The sequence below is a fragment of the Crinia signifera genome, chromosome 9 (genome assembly GCF_055691185.1).
Source record: "Crinia signifera chromosome 9, ASM5569118v1, whole genome shotgun sequence".
In the NCBI taxonomy this organism is placed as follows: domain Eukaryota; kingdom Metazoa; phylum Chordata; class Amphibia; order Anura; family Myobatrachidae; genus Crinia; species Crinia signifera.
The window spans coordinates 22893231-22913933 of record NC_139225.1 but is presented as its reverse complement, the minus strand read 5'-3'; the positions used below and the strand labels follow the sequence as shown (position 1 = coordinate 22913933).

Below are 20703 nucleotides of genomic sequence, written 5' to 3'. Positions count from 1 at the left end.
CAGAATGAGCCAAAATTCATATTTGGCACATGGAATGAGCCAAAATACATAATATGCAACACAGTATGAGCCAAAAATTAGTATTATGCCACACAAAATGTGCAGAAAATTCATATTTTGCCACATAGAATGAGCCATAAATGCACATTTTACCACACAGAATGAGCCAAAATTCATATTTTCCACATGGAATGGCCCAAAATACACAATATGCCACACAGTATGAATCACAAATTCACATTTTACCACACGAAGTGAGCCAAAAATTCACATTTTACCACACAGAATAAGCCAAAAATTCATATTTTACCACATGGAATGGGCCAAAATACACAATATGCCACACAATATGAGCCACAAATTCACATTTTACCACACAGAATGAGCCAAAAATTCACATTTTACCACACTGAATGAGCCAAAATTCATATTTTGCCACATGAAATGGGCCAAAAGACACTATATGCCACACAATATAAACCACAAATTCACACTTTAACACTCGGAATGAGCCAAAAATTCACATTTTACCACATGGAATATGTCAAAATACACCATATGCCACACAGTATGAGCCACAAATTCACATTTTAACACACAGAATGAGCAAAAATTCATATTTGGCACATGGAATGAGCCAAAATACACAATATGCCACACAGTATGAGCCAAAAATTCACATTTTACCACACTGAATGAGCCAAAATTCAGACTTTACCACATGGAATGAGCCAAAAATACACAATATGCCACACAGTATGAATCACAAATTCACATTTTACCACACGAAGTGAGCCAAAAATTGACATTTTACCACACAGAATGAGCCAAAAATTCATATTTTACCACATGGAATGGGCCAAAATACGCTATATGCCACACAGAGCCACAAATTGACATTTTTCCACACAGAATGAGCCAAAAATTCACATTTTACCACACGGAATGAGCCACATATTCATATTTTGCTACATGAAATGAGCCAAAATAAACAATATGCCACACAGTATGAGCCACAAATTCACATTTTACCACACAGAATGAGCCAAAATTCATATTTGGCACATGGAATGAGCCAAAATACACAATGGCCCTTATTCAGATCTGATCGCAGTACAAATTTGTTCTCAAAATGGGCAAAACCATGTGCACTGCAGGTGGGGCAGATGTAACATGTGCAGAGAGAGTTACATTTGGGTGGGGTGTGTTGAAACTGAAATCTAAATTGCAGTGTAAAAATAATGCAGTCAGTATTTACCCTGCACAGAAACAAAATAACTCACACAAATCTAACTCTCTCTGAACAGGTTACATCTGCCCCACCTGCAGTGCACATGGTTTTGCCCATTTTGAGAACAAATTTCTACTGCAATCAGATCTGAATAAGGGCCAATATGCAACACAGTATGAGCCAAAAATTAGTATTATGCCACACAAAATGTGCCGAAAATTCATATTTTGCCACATAGAATGAGCCATAAATGCACATTTTACCACACAGAATGAGCCAGAATTCCTATTTTCCACATGGAATGGCCCAAAATACACAATATGCCACACAGTATGAATCAAAAATTCACATTTTACCACACGAAGTGAGCCAAAAATTCACATTTTACCACACAGAATAAGCCAAAAATTCATATTTTACCACATGGAATGGGCCAAAATACACAATATGCCATACAATATGAGCCACAAATTCACATTTTACCACACAGAATGAGCCAAAAATTCACATTTTACCACACTGAATGCATACCTCCCAACTGTCACGATTTTAGAGGGACAGTCCCGATTTTCGGGTCCTGTCCCGCTGTCCCACCCGCGGCAGGCATTGTCCCGCTGCGGGGGGTGGCAGTTGGGAGACCCCCCAATCTAGTAGAATAGACGCTGTGCGCACGCGCACAGCGTCTATTCTCGTATGAAAATGAGGTCCCGGCTAATTAGCATAAGCCGTGCCCTCATTTGCATACGCCCCGCCCCCTTTTCGGCCGCTCGCGCGAAGTGTCCCTATTTCCTCCGGACAGAAGTTGGGAGGTATGCTGAATGAGCCAAAATTCATATTTTGCCACATGAAATGGGCCAAAAGACACAATATGCCACACAATATAAACCACAAATTCACACTTTAACACTCGGAATGAGCCAAAAATTCACATTTTACCACATGGAATAGGTCAAAATACACAATATGCCACACAGTATGAGCCACAAATTCACATTTTAACACACAGAATGAGCCAAAATTCATATTTGGCACATGGAATGAGCCAACATACACAATATGCCACACAGTATGAGCCAAAAATTCACATTTTACCACACTGAATGAGCCAAAATTCAGACTTTACCACATGGAATGAGCCAAAAATACACAATAAGCTATGCAGAATAAGCCAAAAATTCACATTTTACCACACGGAATGAGAAAAAAAAATCGCATTTTGCCACATGTGGAGCCCCATATAATCCGGTGGCGGTCACCAGTTATTACACCAAGGAGATGTCCCTGAACCTGTGCTAAAAAGCATTCAAATGCATTTGGACACTCAGCACCTGGAGCGCTTCCCCTCATCAGAGGGAGGTAGCGGGCTCAGAAAAAGGAACTGTGTTGTTACAAAGATCCAGAGGAGACCCATATACTTTTAAACTGGGTCTGGTAATTATACCTATATTGCCTCATTTTCAAAGAGACATTCAGAATCAGAATCTAAGCCATATAAGCCTCATTAGAGACATTATAACATTGCCTCATATGATTGCCTCAAATTTTATTTTATGTTATATGTTGTATGTTTTGTTTGTCTAATTTTATGCATTGTAATGATTATGAAATTGCTCATTTTTAAAATAAAATATGCAAATATAGCGCACTAAGAAGTGTTGCAGAATTATTATAGTTGGAGTACAGCTGCACTTTCTAGGTGTCAATTATTAATTGTCACCAACCTTTTACCTCCTATACAGCATGGGCCCTATACAACCTCTACAGTATGTGCCCTATACATCCTATACAGCATGTGATCTGTACAACCTATAGAGCATGTGCCCTGTACATCCTTTATGTGCCCTGTACAACATATAGAGCATGTGCCCTATACATTCTATACAGCATACACCCTATACAATCTTTAAAGTATGTGCCCTGTACATCCTATACAGCATGTGCCCTGTACAACCTATAGAGCATGTGCCCTATACATCCTATATGTGCCCTATACATCCTATTTGTGCCCTATACAGCATGTGCCCTATACAGCCTATACTGCATGCACCCTATAAATCCTATAAAGTATGAGCCCTATACAACCTATACAGAATGTGCCCCATACATACTATAAAGTATGTGCCCTGTACATCCTATACAGTATGTGCCCTATACATCCTATACAGCATGGGTCCTATACATCCTATACAGTATGTGCCCTATACATCTTATACAGCATGTGCCCTATACATCCTATACAGCATGTGCCCTGTACAACCTATACAGTATGTGCCTTGTACATCCTATTCAGCAAGGGCCCTATACATCCTATACAGCATGTGCCCTATCCATCCTATACAGCATGTGCCCTATACATCCTATTCAGCATGGGCAGGGCTGCCAAGAGAAATCCTGGGCCCCGGTACAACAGTGTCATGGGGCCCCTCTGGATTGGCGAGCTACAGAAAAGAGGTGTGGCCATGAAAAGGATATAGGGGTGTGTACCACACCATATACCCTTTATGGAACACAATAGTAGACCCCTTATACTTGCCCCTTACACATTATGCTACACAGAATGAGCCAAAATTCACCTGGAATGTCTTAAAATTCACATTATGCCACACAGATTGTGGCAAAATTCATGGACAGTGAGAGGAATGGTGGGGATGCAGGGAGGGAGATGGCGGGGACAGAGGTGCATTGAGCGGGATGGCGGGATGCAGGGACAGAGATGGTGGTGACGAAGGGCCAGAGGGTGGGGACAGAGATGGTGGGGACGCAGGGACAGAGACAAATTAGGTCTAGAAGGTCATTTCTATGTAAGGGATGGCAACAAAAATCTTGGGGCCGGTACACCAATATCACTGGGATTGAAAAATGCAAAAATACAATCTTAGAGCAGTCCCACACTGGTGCATCAGCTGGGTTTCCTGTCCTGCCGTTTACATCCCTTACAGCTTGTGCCCTATACAACCTATACAGTATGTGCCCTATACATCCTATACAGTATGTGCCATATACTGTACATCGTAATCAGCATGGGCCCTATACATCCTATACAGCATGTGCCCTATACATTGTATACAGCCTATATGTGCCCTATACATCCCATTCAGCATGGGCCTTATACCTCCTATAAAGCATGTGCCTTATACTCATATACAGCATGTGCCCTATAAATCCTATACAGCATATGCCCTATACATACTATACAGTTTGTGTGCCCTATACATCCTCTTCAGCATGGGCCCTATACATCCTATACAGCATGGGCCCTATACATCCTATACAGCATGGGCCCTATACATCCAATACAGCAGGGTTGGCCGGACTTTTGTAACTCGGGATCTACTTTTTGTACACTTACTTACCGGTGGTCTACCGGCATCTCCCCCGGTGCAAAATATTCCCCTACCAGTGCAATATGCCCCTTACACATTATGGCACACGGAATAAGACAAAATTCACATTATGCCACACAGTATAAGCCAAAATTTGCATTATGCCACATGGAATGTGCCGAAAATTAATATTTTGCCACATAGAATGAGCAATAAATTCACATTTTACCAAACGGAATGAGCCAAAAATTCACATTTTACCACACAGAATGAGCCAATATTCATATTTTCCAGATGGAATGGTCCAAAATACACAATATGCCACACAGTATGAATAACAAATTCACATTTTACCACACGAAGTGAGCCAAAAATTCCCATTTTACCACACAGAATGAGCCAAAAATTCATATTTTACCACATGGAATGGGCCAAAATACACAATATGACACACAGTATGAATCACAAATTCACATTTTACCACACGAAGTGAGCCAAAAATTCACATTTTACCACACAGAATGAGCCAAAAATTCATATTTTACCAAATGGAATGAGAAAAAATACACAATACACCACACAGTTAGAGCCACAAATTCACATTTTACCACACAGAATGAGCCAAAAATTCACATTTTACCACACGGAATGAGCCAAAATTCATATTTTGCTACATGAAATGGGCCAAAATACACAATATGCCACACAATATGAGCCACAAATTCACATTTTACCAAACAGAATGAGCCAAAATTCATATTTGGCCACATGGAATGAGCCAAAATACACAATATGCCACAAAGTTAGAGCCACAAATTCACATTTTTACTACACAGAATGAGCCAAAATTCATATTTTCCACATGGAATGGGCCAAAATACACAATATGCCACGCAGAATAAGCCAAAAATTCACATTTTACCACACGGAATGAGAAAAAAAATCATATTTTGCCACATGTGGAGCCCCATATAATCCGGTCACCAGTTATTACACCAAGGAGATGTCCCTGAATCTGTGCTAACAAGCATTCAAAAGCATTTGGACACTCAGCACCTGGAGCGCTCCCCCTCAGCAGAGGGAGGTAGCGGGCTCAGAAAAAGGAACTGTGTTGTTACAAAGATCCAGAGGAGACCCATATACTTTTAAACTGGGTCTGGTAATTATACCTATATTGCCTCATTTTCATAGAGACATTTAGAATCAGAATCTAAGCCATATAAGCCTCATTAGAGACACTATAACATTTCCTCATATGATTGCCTCAAATTTTATTTTATGTTATATGTTGTATGTTTTGTTTGTCTATTTTTATGCATTGTTATGATTATGAAATTGCTCATTTTTAAAATAAAATATGCAAATCTAGCGCACTAAGAAGTGTTGCAGAATTATTATAGTTGGAGTACAGCTGCGCTTTCTAGGTGTCAATTATTAATTGTCACCAACCTCTTACCTCCTATGCAGCATGGGCCCTATACAACCTCTACAGCATGGGCCCTATACATCCTATACAGCAGGGTTGCCCGGACTTTTGTAACCCGGGATCTACTTTTTGTACACTTACTTACCGGTGATCTACCGGCATCTCCCCCAGTGCAAAATATTCCCCTCCCAGTGCAATATGCCCCTTACACATTATGGCACACGGAATAAGACAAAATTCACATTATGCCACACAGTATAAGCCAAAATATGCATTATGCCACACGGAATGTGCAGAAAATTCATATTTTACCACACAGAATGAGCCATAAATTCACATTTTACCAAACGGAATGAGCCAAAAATTCACATTTTACAACACAGAATGAGCCAAAATTCATATTTTTCAGATGGAATGGGCCAAAATACACAATATGCCAGACAGTATGAATCACAAATTCACATTTTACCACACAAGTGAGCCAAAAATTCACATTTTACCACACAGAATGAGCCAAAAATTCATATTTTACCACATGGAATGGGCCAAAATACACAATATGCCACACAGTTAGAGCCACAAATTCACATTTTACCACACAGAATGAGCCAAAATTCATATTTTCCACATGGAATAGGCCAAAATACACAATATGCCACACAGTATGAATCACAAATTCACATTTTACCACACGAAGTGAGCCAAAAATTCACATTTTACCACACAGAATGAGCCAAAAATTCATATTTTACCACATGGAATGGGCCAAAATACGCAATATGCCACACAGAGCCACAAATTCACATTTTTCCACACAGAATGAGCCAAAAATTCACATTTTACTACACGGAATGAGCCACAAATTAATATTTTGCTACAGGAAATGGGCCAAAATAAACAATATGCCACACAGTATGAGCCACAAATTCACATTTTACCACACAGAATGAGCCAAAATTCATATTTGGCACATGGAATGAGCCAAAATACACAATATGCAACACAGTATGAGCCAAAAATTCACATTTTACCACACCGAATGAGCCAAAATTCAGACTTTGCCACATAGAATGAGCCAAAATACACAATATGCCACACAATATGATCCACAAATTCACATTTTACCACACTGAATGAGCCAAACATTCACATTTTACCACATGGAATAGGCCAAAATACACAATATGCCACACAGTATGAGCCACAAATTCACATTTTACCACACAGAATGAGCCAAAAGTCATATTTGCCACATAGAATGAGCCAAAATACACAGTAAGACACGCAAAATAAGCCCAAAATTCACATTTTACCACACGGAATGAGAAAAAAAATCATATTTTGCCACATGTGGACACTCAGCACATGGAGCAGTCCCCCTCAGCAGAGGGAGGTAGCGTGCTCAGAAAAAGGAACTGTGTTGTTACGAAGATCCAGAGGAGACCCATATACTTTTAAACTGGGTCTGGTAATTATACCTATATTGCCTCATTTTCAAAGAGACATTCAGAATCAGAATCTAAGCCATATAAGCCTCATTAGAGACACTATAACATTGCTTCATATGATTGCCTCAAATTTTATTTTATGTTATATGTTGTATGTTTTGTTTGTCTAATTTTATGCATTGTTATGATTATGAAATTGCTCATTTTTAAAATAAAATATGCAAATATAGCGCACTAAGAAGTGTTGCAGAATTATTATAGTTGGAGTACAGCTGCGCTTTCTAGGTGTCAATTATTAATTGTCACCAACCTTTTACCTCCTATACAGCATGGGCCCTATACAACCTCTACAGTATGTGCCCTATACATCCTATACAGCATAGGCCCTGTACAACCTATAGAGCATGTGCCCTGTACATCCTTTTTGTGCCCTGTACAACATATAGAGCATGTGCCCTATACATTCTATACAGCATACACCCCATACAATCTTTAAAGTATGTGCCCTGTACATCCTATACAGCATGTGCCCTGTGCAACCTATAGAGCATGTGCCCTATACATCCTATATGTGCCCTATACATCCTATATGTGCCCTATACAGCATGTGCCCTATACATCCTATACTGCATGCACCCTATAAATCCTATAAAGTATGAGCCCTATACAACCTATACAGAATGTGCCCCATACATATTATAAAGTATGTGCCCTGTACATCCTATACAGTATGTGCCCTATACATCCTATACAGTATGTGCCCTATACATCCTATACAGCATGGGCCCTATACATCCTATACAGTATGTGCCCTATACATCCTATACAGCATGTGCCCTATACATCCTATACAGCATGTGCCCTATACATCCTATACAGTATGTGCCATGTACAATCTATACAGCATGTGAACAAAAAGAGGAATACAACTTATCAGGCGCTCGGAGTCTTGAATCAACCCGGATGTCTCTGTGGCGTTCACATAAAAGTGAAAAAAATTAGAGCATATAATAGTGAAGTAAATTTTTTTTCACAATATTTTCATTAAATAAAACATCTCATAAAATTGACATTAAAAAGGTATCCACAATGCAAAATACAAAACACGTTTAAAGTGCATAAAGAAAGTCCTGAATGAGACAGACGCTAAGAATTACCGGATTTTAAGGAACTGAAATGCAACAGTTCCATACAAGCTTAGAGCAGTCCCACACTGGTGCATCAGCTGGGTTTCCTGTCCTGCCGTTTACATCCTATACAGCTTGTGCCCTATACAACCTATACAGTATGTGCCCTATACATCCTATACAGTATGTGCCATATACATCCTATACAGCATGTGCCCTGTACAACCTATACAGTATGTGCCTTGTACATCCTATTCAGCAAGGGCCCTATACATCCTATACAGCATGTGCCCTGTACATCCTATACAGTATGTGCCCTATACATCCTATACAGCATGCACCCTATACATCCTATACAGCATGTGCCCTATACATCCTATACAGCATGTGCCCTATACATCCTATTCAGCATGGGCAGGGCTGCCAAGAGAAATCCTGGGCCCCGGTACAACAGTGTCACGGGGCCCCCCTGGATTGGCGAGCTACAGAAAAGAGGTGTGGCTATGAAAAGGATATAGGGGTGTGTACCACACCATATACCCTTTATGCAACACAATAGTAGACCCCTTATACTTGCCCCTTACACATTATGCTACACAGAATGAGCCAAAATTATGCCACACAGATTGTGGCAAAATTCAGGGACAGTGAGAGGAATGGTGGGGATGCAGGGAGAGAGATGGCGGGGACAAAGGTGCATAGAGCGGGATGGCGGGATGCAGGGACAGAGATGGTGGTGACGAAGGGCCAGAGGGTGGGGACAGAGATGGTGGGGACGCAGGGACAGAGACAAATTAGGTCTAGAAGGTCATTTCTATGTAAGGGATGGCAACAGAAATCTCGGGGCCGGTACACCAATATCACTGGGATTGAAAAATGCTCAATCCCGGGATTGTCATCCCTAAAAGAAAATTGCCCCCTGTGCCCCCACACTGACTTACTTTTTCTGAGCTGCGGAGGGGGGCAGGCGGCCGCAGTGCAGAGGCAGGCATCAGGTAGACATGTGCGACGTGGGAGGCCCGGCGGCGAGCAGGTTCCGGCGTAGGGTATGATGTGGGAGGATGTGGGAGGCCCGGCGGCGAGCAGGTTCCGGCGTCGGGTATGATGTGGGAGGATGTGGGAGGCCCGGCGGCAAGCAGGTTCTGGCGCTGGTGGTCAGCGCTGCGGCCTGCGCAGTGTGACCTATGATCGAGACACGCAGCGCAGGCCACACGCCGGGTCGGGAACAGCCGGGCAGTGTCTGAGCGAGCGATACATTATGCCACACACCGCCATTTCTCTGAAACATGATGCAGCTCACCACAATGCCTATGATACTATGCTGCACACTGTAATGCCCCTAACACATTATGCCACACATTGCAATGCCCCTCACACCTAATGCATACCTCCCAACTTTGGCAGTGGAGAAAGGAATATATTTGCGTGCCAGAGGCAAAATTTTTGGGGCGCCGTTTTGTCGCTGTGAGGGTATGGCCAGTGCTGTGTGAACTGCTGGCCATGCCCTCAGCCTCCCTGCCTGCCTGCCTCATTAGACGCATGCAGTGTCTAATTCCTGCAGGACCGTCCCAAAAAAATGGGATGTCACACAAAAGTCGATACACACTGACTATGCCACACCCCATTGCCCCCCACAGTAAGGCTTCTAATAAATTATAAATTACCTGCTTGTTGCCAAGGGGGTTAATGTCCGTTGCCAAGGGGGTTAATGTCCGTTGCCAAGGTGGTTAATGTCCGTTACCAAGGGGGGTTAATGTCCGTTACCAAGGGGTTCTTGCTCGTTGCCAAGGGAGGGGGGGGGGGGGGGTTGTTAATGTGCGTTGCCAGGGGTTCTTGCTCGTTGCCAAGGGGGGGTTAATGTGCGTTGCCAGGGGTTCTTGCTCGTTGCCAAGGGGGGGTTAATGTGCGTTGCCAGGGGTTCTTGCTCGTTGCCAAGGGATTAATATGCATTGCCAGGGGTTATTGCTTGTTGCCAAGGGTTTATATTTGTTCCCAGGGGTTAATGCTCATTGCCAAGGGGGGTTAATGTCCATTTCCAGGGGTTCTTGCTTGTTGCCAAGGGGGGTTTATTGTCCATTGCCAGGGGTTCTTGCTCATTGCCAAGGGGTTAATATGCGTTGCCAGGGGTTATTGGATGTTGCCAGGGGGTTAATATTTTTTGCCAGGGGTTAATGCTCGTTGCCAAGGGGGATTTCCGTTGCCAGGGGTTCTAGCTCGTTGCCAAGGGGTTAATATGTGCCCGTGTGTCCGGCCACCCACCCATCAGCTGCAGCTGCCCCTGCTTTATCCTGCCTTCCCCTGCGCACAGAGAGACAGACGCTAGAAGTCATTTTTCACTTCCAGCGTCTCTGACAGGGAGCACAGCTCTGCAGCGTTAACCAGGAAGTGCAGAGCTGTGCTTGCTGTCAGACGCTAGAGGTGAACTATGACTTCTAGCGTCTGTCTCTCTGTGTGCAGGGGAAGGACAGACAGGGAAAGGCAGGGGCAGCCGCAGCTGACGGGCGGGTGGCCGGACACATGGACGGGCGGGTGGCCGGACACATGGGCGTGCGGGTCCTTGTCATCCCGGCGCACCCGCAGCCCAATAAATATTTTTTTTTAAAGTGTGTGTCCGCCGGACCCGGGCCCCCCTGGCAGGCCCGGGCCCAGGTAAAATGTATCCGCCCCCCCCTGCCTCTCGGCGGCCCTGAGCATTGGCCCTATACCTCCTATAAAGCATGTGCCCTATACTCCTGAAGGGTTAATCAGCCATCTTGTTTTCATTGAAGGGTTAATCAGCCATCTTGTTTCTCTATGTCTGTCCCTGCTGATTTCAAGGTGGTTATATCCTGGCTCTTTTCCAGTACTCGCTGCTATCATAAACTTTGTTACTTTCCTTAGACACTGTACATTCTGTGCTTTCTCATAACTAACGAATACTACACAAGGCGATGTATAAGCCACCCCACAAAGACACTGCTATTGCCCTACCTCTGCACCAAATATTAACCAATCATGTAATTGAACCAGCGTCGTTTGTTGTGTATAAATATGTTGTTTTCGTCATCATTAAATCAGAGTTCAACCTTGTATCTGTGGTCCTCGTTACTGGTCATATCATATGAGGTTGCACTCTCACGGAGCTCTAAGGGGTCTTCACACTGAGGTCAGATAAGGTAATTAATAGATTAGACAATCGATACATCGGCGTATGATCGATTCTCTTCAAGTGGGGGCTCGTCCGGGATGCGAGGTCCATTCCTACACAGATGTCATAAAGATTTTACAGTCTGCCTGAATCTGTTGTGAGGTTACGGACATACTCGATCCTGAACCTGTGACACCATGCCTGGGGTATGTTGAATGTCTTATATAGAAGTTAGAGTCTTCTATCATAGAAGTTAAAGTCTTCGAACCTGTGACACCATGCCTGGGGTATGTTGAATGTCTTATATAGAAGTTAGAGTCTTCTATCATAGAAGTTAAAGTCTTCTATTTTTGTGCACATAACCTGATCTGGGATCAGATGCCGTACTTGGAGTACGAAGGAGACCTGGGGTCTTTAGTCTAAATAGTACCTCACTTTGAACGCCCATTCTTTATTGGCCAATTGTCTTTATTGTATTGTCTTAAAGTATAAGTTTTTCTTTCATTCAATATCCCTGTGTGATTGGTGAGTATACACACTCGTGATATCTGTATTTCCTTGTAAACCGTGCGGCTGGTAAGTTCACGCACAATAACTTCACCATTTGTCTAATCTGACTACTGTATGCCAACAGACTTGCGGACTTTATGCTCTCCTTCTCGGAGTAACGCAACGTGAGGCTTCACATACAGTTCTCAGCAACATAACAACAAGACTCTGTCCACCGTCACGTAGACGGTCTGTTGTTTCACTAACATTTTGTACTTTTATATTTAATGGGATGTATCTAGAGGAAATATAGTTCATATAATATTCAGATAAAGACCAACCCTCACAGTCTGCTGCCACAGGTCCCGACCTGCCTGACTGAAGACGGTGCCCCTGGTCTGAGTATTAAGAACTTTCCACGCTCCCATTCATAGTCAGAAATATTGATACACAATCATACCCCGACATGGGTGGAAATAATAGTAAGAATAAAACAGTCTATCCACCCCCATTACCTAGTGAAATATGTAAGGAGTATGTTGCCCACAAATTATTACCTTGTTAATCCATGAGGTGGACAATATAATAGATGGGACTGGAATCAAGTCCCCAGTATTAATACCCCGATCCCTGCAATATAGTAAACAGCTGCAGACTATCCCCTTAACAAAGCACAGGAGATAACTGACATGTGGAATGAAATCACCGTACACCAGTTCAGCTTTGAAAGATCTATTTTCTGTTGAGCTCTCAGGGTGTACGGCGGATTCCTGCTGGGCTTCTGTGTCTTTGCTGGAAGAGGGGGGTTTGAGGGGGAAGCTGCAGTATTGGTCTCTCTCTCTCCCTAACACTGAACATCGCTGCCTATTGCAGTTTCATGTAAATAGAAACCTACAGTCACTGAATTTTGGAAGAGATTTAAAAGATGCTGGACTGAGGAAACGGGACTATTTCTTGAAATATTCCCTTTACTCATTTCCACCTTTACCAATAACCTACACCCCTCCATTTCCACGCCAGTCAAACAGAATGTCTCTACCTGGACATCTGACAAACTCACTGAATTTAGTGAGCACTTATATGAAAAAGAATCTGCTGGATGTTTTGATATGAAGAAGACTGTCGTCACTTCTACTCACAACTTCCAAAATAATAACAGAGGCCCACCAAATAGACCAAATAGGGGGATCCCACAAAATAACCAGAAAAGACCATATAGACCCCCTCAGGGTCCAACACCCCGTGCGCCTCCATACAACAGAGATTACAACAATACTGGTGCAGTACCAAGACAAACAACTTGTTTCAACTGTGGCCGGAATACACACTGGGCTAGGGACTGTCCACTCCCTCCCCAGAAACCACAACAACCTTACACTCACAGACCCCAACAGGGACCATACAGACCACACTCAACATCAGTTCAAGACCATGTACGTTTCAGAGTGGACTGGTCTGACCCTGCACATTGACGGGGCCCGGAGGAGGGTATCCCATCTTTTGCACAGTTCACTACTCATTGGGAAGATTCACCCCTCATCACATTATATGTTGATGATAAAAAACTGTCCTTTCTAGTAGACAGTGGGGCAACAACCAGTGTTTTGTGTTCTCTTAACTATGATGGTGAACTGCAAAAGACTACTCCTTCAATGGGAATCAACGGGATACCCACTGACACATACCTGACTGACCCAGTTATCATACGCTCTGACAAGGGAAAACACTTAGGGATACACCAATTCAGGATCATCCCAGAATGTCCTGTTAACTTACTGGGCCGTGACTTGTTTAGTAAATTCCACATCTCCATCTCACCCTCTCCACAAGGGAGTGAGCTCCAAGTCACCTCCCCACACTTTGTGTCACTACAAAATACTCTGGACAACTCACTTGATCAAATTGATGATAGAATTTGGGCCATTGGCCCTTATGACACTGGCTTCATACCCTGTACACCATACAAAGCCAAGCTCAAACCAGATACACAACCCGTGTTTTGCAGACAATATCCACTCTCACCAGAAAAGATTGAAGGTCTTAGACCTATGATACATGACTTCCTCGAACAAGGCATACTCAGGTACATTGTCTCACCTTACTCGACACCTATCAACCCTGTTGCTAAGGCCGATGGCTCTGTTAGATTCGTACAAGACTTGAGAAAAATAAATGATCTCATTGTTCCTATTGCACCCATAGTACCTGACATCAATTCACTCATCTCAGCAATCCCTGCAAACGCAACCCACTTTAATGTCATAGATTTGAAAAACGCATTTTTAGCATTCCTATAGACACAGAGACCCAATTACTCTTTGCTTTTTCATTTGAAGGTAAACAATTAACCTGGTGTCGTTTACCCCAAGGCTATATTGACTCTCCAGTGGTCTATAGCATAATCCTCCAAGCCACATTGGCTCCATGGCACCCCCCCCATAGTTCTGTCCTGCTACAGTATGCAGATGATCTGCTTCTCTGTAGTGTCACCGAGGAGACCAGCCGGTTAGATGGAATCTCATTGTTAAACTGGTTAGCAGAATGTGGACATAAAGTGTCAAAAGCAAAATTGCAATGGTATAAAACGCATGTCAATTACCTGGGTTTTGTACTCTCTGAGGGAGAAAGGAAAATCAGTCCACAACGCATACAGTCTGTATTGGGCCTGGTCACCCCAACTACCCAGAAGGATATGTTGTCTTTCTTGGGTATGGTAAGTTACTGCAGACAGTGGATTTCTGATTGTTCCTACTATGATAATATCTTGAGACAATGCACACTCAAAGACAAACCCAAGGTTATACAATGGTCAGATGAAATGTATTCTGCATTTAAAAAAATTGAAAGAAATGTTAGTACAGAGTCCCGCGCTTGGTCTCCCGGACTATATGTTATCATTTCACTTGTTTGCAAGGGACACATGTACAACTATGGCGGGTGTACTGACCCAACTTCACGGAGGCAAAATGCGCCCTGTCGCATTTTTTTTTCAAAAGTAATGCCTGTCACTGTGCAAGGAATGCCAGCTTGTCTTCGAGCACTGGCTGCATGTGCAATGGTTGTTGAGATGTCCACATCACTTACATTAGGACATCCCACTGTGTTACATACCACACATAATGTCCTCTCCATCCTCAAAGGTCTACACACACAACACATGTCTGCCCAAAGACTCAGCGGCTATGAAGTACTCCTACTAGGGAACCCTTCTCTCACTGTAAAATACGCAACAAACTCAGAAGGACCTGTCCCTGTACTAAACGCACTTTTAGGTCTTAAAGGACCTGACGACGAGGCGCCGCCTCAACATGACTGTACTCTGACAATTGACTCAGAAACTTCACCCAGACAAGACATGTCGACTGTGCCTATCCCTGATGCCGACATAATATTTGTTGACGGCTCCTGCAGCCGTCCCAATGACAACACGTACCAGGCAGGATATGCAGTGGTTAAACTTCCAAACACCACCCTTGAAGCAAAGACAGTCCCCTTACAGTCAGCACACGCTGCAGAACTCATTGCACTCACTCGAGCTTGTCACATTTACAAAGACAAACCTGTCACAATTTACACAGACTCCAAATACGCTTACGGAGTTGTTCATGATCATGGGATGATCTGGTAACGCCGAGGCTTCACTGGTGCTGATGGGAAAGGCATATCACATGCGCAACTCATCACAGATCTCTTACACGCAATTACATTACCATCTCAAATTGCCATCCTTCATTGTAAAGCACACACTGGAGGAAAGGATGATATCAGCAAAGGCAACGCTCTTGCTGATACCGCTGCTAAACGTGCTGCCACTATAGCAACATATAACCTCACTCTTGCTGTCATCTCGCCTCCTTCGTTAGATGATACATACCTACTGACAGAATTACAGGCTGCTGCCTCTAATTCAGATCTATCAGATTGGACATATTCAATACTGCAGAAGAATCCACGGACTGGATTAATCTGCAAAGAGGGGAAACCATGTATACCCCAAACCAGTGCATCATTGTTCATAGTACATTACCACGGAGTAGGACACCATAGTATAGTAACAACTACTTTACTCCTCTCCAATGATTTCTACATTACTAATGCCAAAGAACTTGTAAAACAGTACATCAGTAGATGTATAGCGTGTCTTAGAAACAACCCAAACAACCCAAATAAAGCAAGACACCAACATCTAGAATACCCAACCACTCCATTCACTCACCTGCAAATCGATTTTACACATATCAATAATGCAGGAAGACAGGAATATGCCCTGGTCATTGTCGACATGTTTTCTCGGTGGCCAGAAGCATATGCCACTAAATCAGAAGATGCAAAAACAGTAGCCCGCATACTCACGCGAGAGATCATTCCGCGCTGAGGATGCCCGCTCCAAATCAATAGCGATAAAGGTTCAGCCTTCACAGCCAAAGTCACAGCAGAACTAGTCAAAGCACTGCAAATAGAATGGAAGTTTCACATTCCATATCACCCACAGAGAATGACTCCACAAAAGACTCTAGGTTACTCCCCCTTTGAAGTACTGATGGGCAGACCTTTCCCCACTCCCTGGGCAAAGAACCCTTTAGTTACCACAGAAGGAGACTTAGAAATAATAAGAGAAGAGTATGTCAGATCCCTAATACAGAAACTTAATGAAGTTGAACAAAATGTTATCTTTAAGAATCCTTCTCATCCACAGATACCCACTCACCCATTTAGGGTTGGAGACAAGGTCGTTGTAAAGATCCTACCCAGAAATAAACATCCAGGAGATTTCACCTACGGTCCAGAAACAGAAGTGGTCGCGGTTACCAGGACGGCTGTCCTCACCGACGAAGGACCAACGTGGATCCATGCATCCAGAGTGAAGAAAATTCCACCTCCACCACACGTCAACACAGAGGTCGACACCGATCCCGAGACTGACACAGACGGGACGAGAGAGGTAATAACGGGGGCCAGTGGCTCTGACCTCCAACCTGGAGAAGACCTGCCGGCTGGAGGTGACGAGGAATCAGGGGTACAACATTCTGAAGCCGAGGACGACGCTACAGGATATGACCCCCCCCACCTTAGCCCTAGTGATTTTACTCGGGCTTGTTCTTTATAATTGTTTTGCTGAAGTTGATATAACCCAAAATGATGGACGCTTTACCTTCTGGTATAATTCTTCTAGCACGACTGTCGCTACTTTTATATTTTCTTATTGTGATATTGTATCTTGTTCAAACAATCAAGGCGGGAATCGAGGAGAACCACCGCTGCCCTGGCTGTGTAACATCCACCACACACCACACGCTGTAAGTCACGTATATATCTGTGTCACTAGTACTTACTGGGGAGATTCTTGCAACTCATGGGGGGCTGTTGGGTGGAACACTAGAGCAGATACCACTGCCTTTGATATCAGCCAAAACTGGGGATATCACCCCGATGTTGGCCTCCAGAAATGGTCCCATGGTCGATCCTTACTAACCCGTATGTCCCTACGAAAAAAGGGCACTTGCAATAGCCAATTTATCATTAACCTAGAAAACCCGGCCCCCGGCGATGCCGGACTATATGTCATGGGTAAATATCAATCAGGAGAAAGCGGGGGCCCAAGGGGAAGATTTCATTTAAAAGACATGTATGATAACCCAGAATACACCGCCCTCAAAACCACTGTAAAACCTAAAACACCACCATCATTCTTTAAACCACATGTCACTACTTTTAATGAAATGTTAGCCATTAACAACCCCACTTACGAAGACACTATAGCCATAGAGAACAACCCCACTTACGAAGACACTATAGCCATAGAGACTGGGTTATCTGACGTAAATTATTGGCTAGAATGGATGAAATATAATGCACGTAAAGTTAATCAAACTGATTGTTATGTGTGTGGAAAATCCAGACCCCACTTGGGTACGGTGCCCATACACATACCTTCAGACCAAGATAAATGTTTCTTTAGCCTGTATACTGATACTATTGTAGAAGAAACCAAATGTGAACAATGGAAGAAAGAATATCCCATAATGGTAAAGAATACCAATCCTGGTAGTACCATAATCATTTATCCTGGTAATTATACATGTTATTACTCAAACAGCACTGCACAAAACACTGTAGATCTGAAATTGTTTCCTGATGGGTATTGTGCTGAACGAAGACATATCAGTATACCCACCATGAAAAAATCATTAGGAGACATTTATTTTATTTGTGGAGACATGAGACTCAGGACAAAGCTGGACAATCCTTGGAAAGGAGAGTGTGCCCTGGCAAAGATCATTATGCCCATACACATTCTCCCAGCCGATTTGTCTGAGCCTCCTCCCACAAATAAACCTACCACAAACTCCAGAAACAAAAGAGAAGCTCCAAAGGAAAGCTTCGATCCACACATATACATAGACACTATTGGTGTTCCCCGGGGAGTTCCTAAAGAATTTAAGGCTCGTGATGAGGTCGCTGCCGGCTTCGAGTCCCTGCTTCCCCAGGTAACCATCAATAAAAATGTGAACTGGATAAATTACATATATTATAACCAGCAACGTTTTGTGAATGATACTAGAGATGCTTTAAAAGGTATAGCTGAACAGTTAGAAGCCACTTCTCAAATGACTTTTCAGAATCGTATGGCTTTAGATATGATGCTTGCCGAGAAAGGAGGAACCTGTGTGTACATAGGTAAGATTGATGGATGCTGTACTTATATCCCAGACAACACAGGTCCTAATGGGAAAACTACCCTAGCTATTAAACATCTAGAAGATTTATCCATCGAACTCAAGAAGAACTCAGGTGTCACAGACCCCTGGAGTAGCTGGTTTGGATGGCTAAACGATTGGAAACACGCACTAACACAAATAGGCATGTTTATTCTCATTATAATTATTGTACTTATGATAGTAGGATATTGTGTCTTTCCCATATGTAAGAAGATTGGTTCCAAGTACCTGGATAATGTAACACCTGCTATGTACACTGATCTCGCCAAAAGCCTTCCCTCACCAGAAGATTATAGTGAATATGTTAAAATCCATCGTACCAAACAAGATGCCATCTACAAGAATCAAATTGTCTAAAAAGGACATTGATTCTAAGAGGGGATTGAAGGGTTAATCAGCCATCTTGTTTTCATTGAAGGGTTAATCAGCCATCTTGTTTCTCTATGTCTGTCCCTGCTGATTTCAAGGTGGTTATATCCTGGCTCTTTTCCAGTACTCGCTGCTATCATAAACTTTGTTACTTTCCTTAGACACTGTACATTCTGTGCTTTCTCATAACTAACGAATACTACACAAGGCGATGTATAAGCCACCCCACAAAGACACTGCTATTGCCCTACCTCTGCACCAAATATTAACCAATCATGTAATTGAACCAGCGTCGTTTGTTGTGTATAAATATGTTGTTTTCGTCATCATTAAATCAGAGTTCAACCTTGTATCTGTGGTCCTCGTTACTGGTCATATCATATGAGGTTGCACTCTCACGGAGCTCTAAGGGGTCTTCACACTGAGGTCAGATAAGGTAATTAATAGATTAGACAATCGATACATCGGCGTATGATCGATTCTCTTCAACTCCTATACAGCATGTGCCCTATAAATCCTACACAGCATGTGCCCTTTATATCCTATACAGCATATGCCCTATACATCCTATACAGTTTGTGTGCCTTATACATCCTATTCAACATGGGCCCTAAACATCCTATACAGCATGGGCCCTATACATCCTGTACAGCATGGGCCCTATACATCTTATACAGCAGGGTTGGCCGGACTTTTGTAACCCGGGATCTACTTTTGTACACTTACTTACCGGTGATCTACCGGCATCTCCCCCGGTGCAAAATATTCCCCTCCCGGTGCAATATACCCCTTACACCTTATGGCACAAGGAATAAAACAAAATTCACATTATGCCACACAGTATAAGCCAAAATTTGCATTATGCCACACAGTATGTGCCGAAAATTCATATTTTGCCACATAGAATGAGCCATAAATTCACATTTTACCAAACGGAATGAGCCAAAAATTCCCATTTTACCACACAGAATGAGCCAAAATTCATATTTTCCACATGGAATGGGCCAAAGTACACAATATGCCACACAGTATGAATCACAAATTCACATTTTACCACACAAAGTGAGCCAAAATTTCACATTTTACCACACAGTATGAGCCACAAATTCACATTTTACCACAGAGAATGAACCAAAAATTCACATTTTACCACATGGAATAGGCCAAAATCAGAGATGTGCAGCGGCCACTTTTTTGGGTTTTGGTTTTGGATCTGGATCTCCCTTCGTGTTTTGGGTCTGGATTGGTTTTGGCAAAACCACCCTTGCGGGTTTTGGTTTTGGATCTGGATTTTTATGAAAAAATGCTAAAAATGACTAAAATAACAGAATTTGGGCCTGTTTTTGCCCCTAAAGTAGTATTGACCTCAATAACATTAGTTTCCACTCATTTCTAGTCAATTTTGATCACTTCACAGCTCACAAAATTGTTTTAATTTACTGTA

At 42.8% G+C, this 20703-nt stretch overlaps 1 protein-coding gene across 1 annotated transcript; it reads left to right on the top strand.

Annotated features, from left to right (window-relative positions):
* The first annotated feature begins 11361 nt into the window (after positions 1 to 11361).
* Positions 11362 to 19609, top strand: LOC146035221 (uncharacterized). Its single transcript, XM_083158551.1, has 2 exons — positions 11362 to 11710; positions 16868 to 19609. Exon 2 carries the CDS (start codon positions 17226 to 17228, stop codon positions 19245 to 19247), a length of 2022 nt encoding a protein of 673 aa, XP_083014677.1. The 5' UTR covers positions 11362 to 11710; positions 16868 to 17225; the 3' UTR covers positions 19248 to 19609.
* Positions 19610 to 20703: the final 1094 nt, after the last annotated feature.

Bases quoted from the DNA above. Each gene is read 5' to 3' on its own strand.
- LOC146035221 (XM_083158551.1), top strand. From the start codon at position 17,226: ATGACCCCCCCCACCTTAGCCCTAGTGATTTTACTCGGGCTTGTTCTT.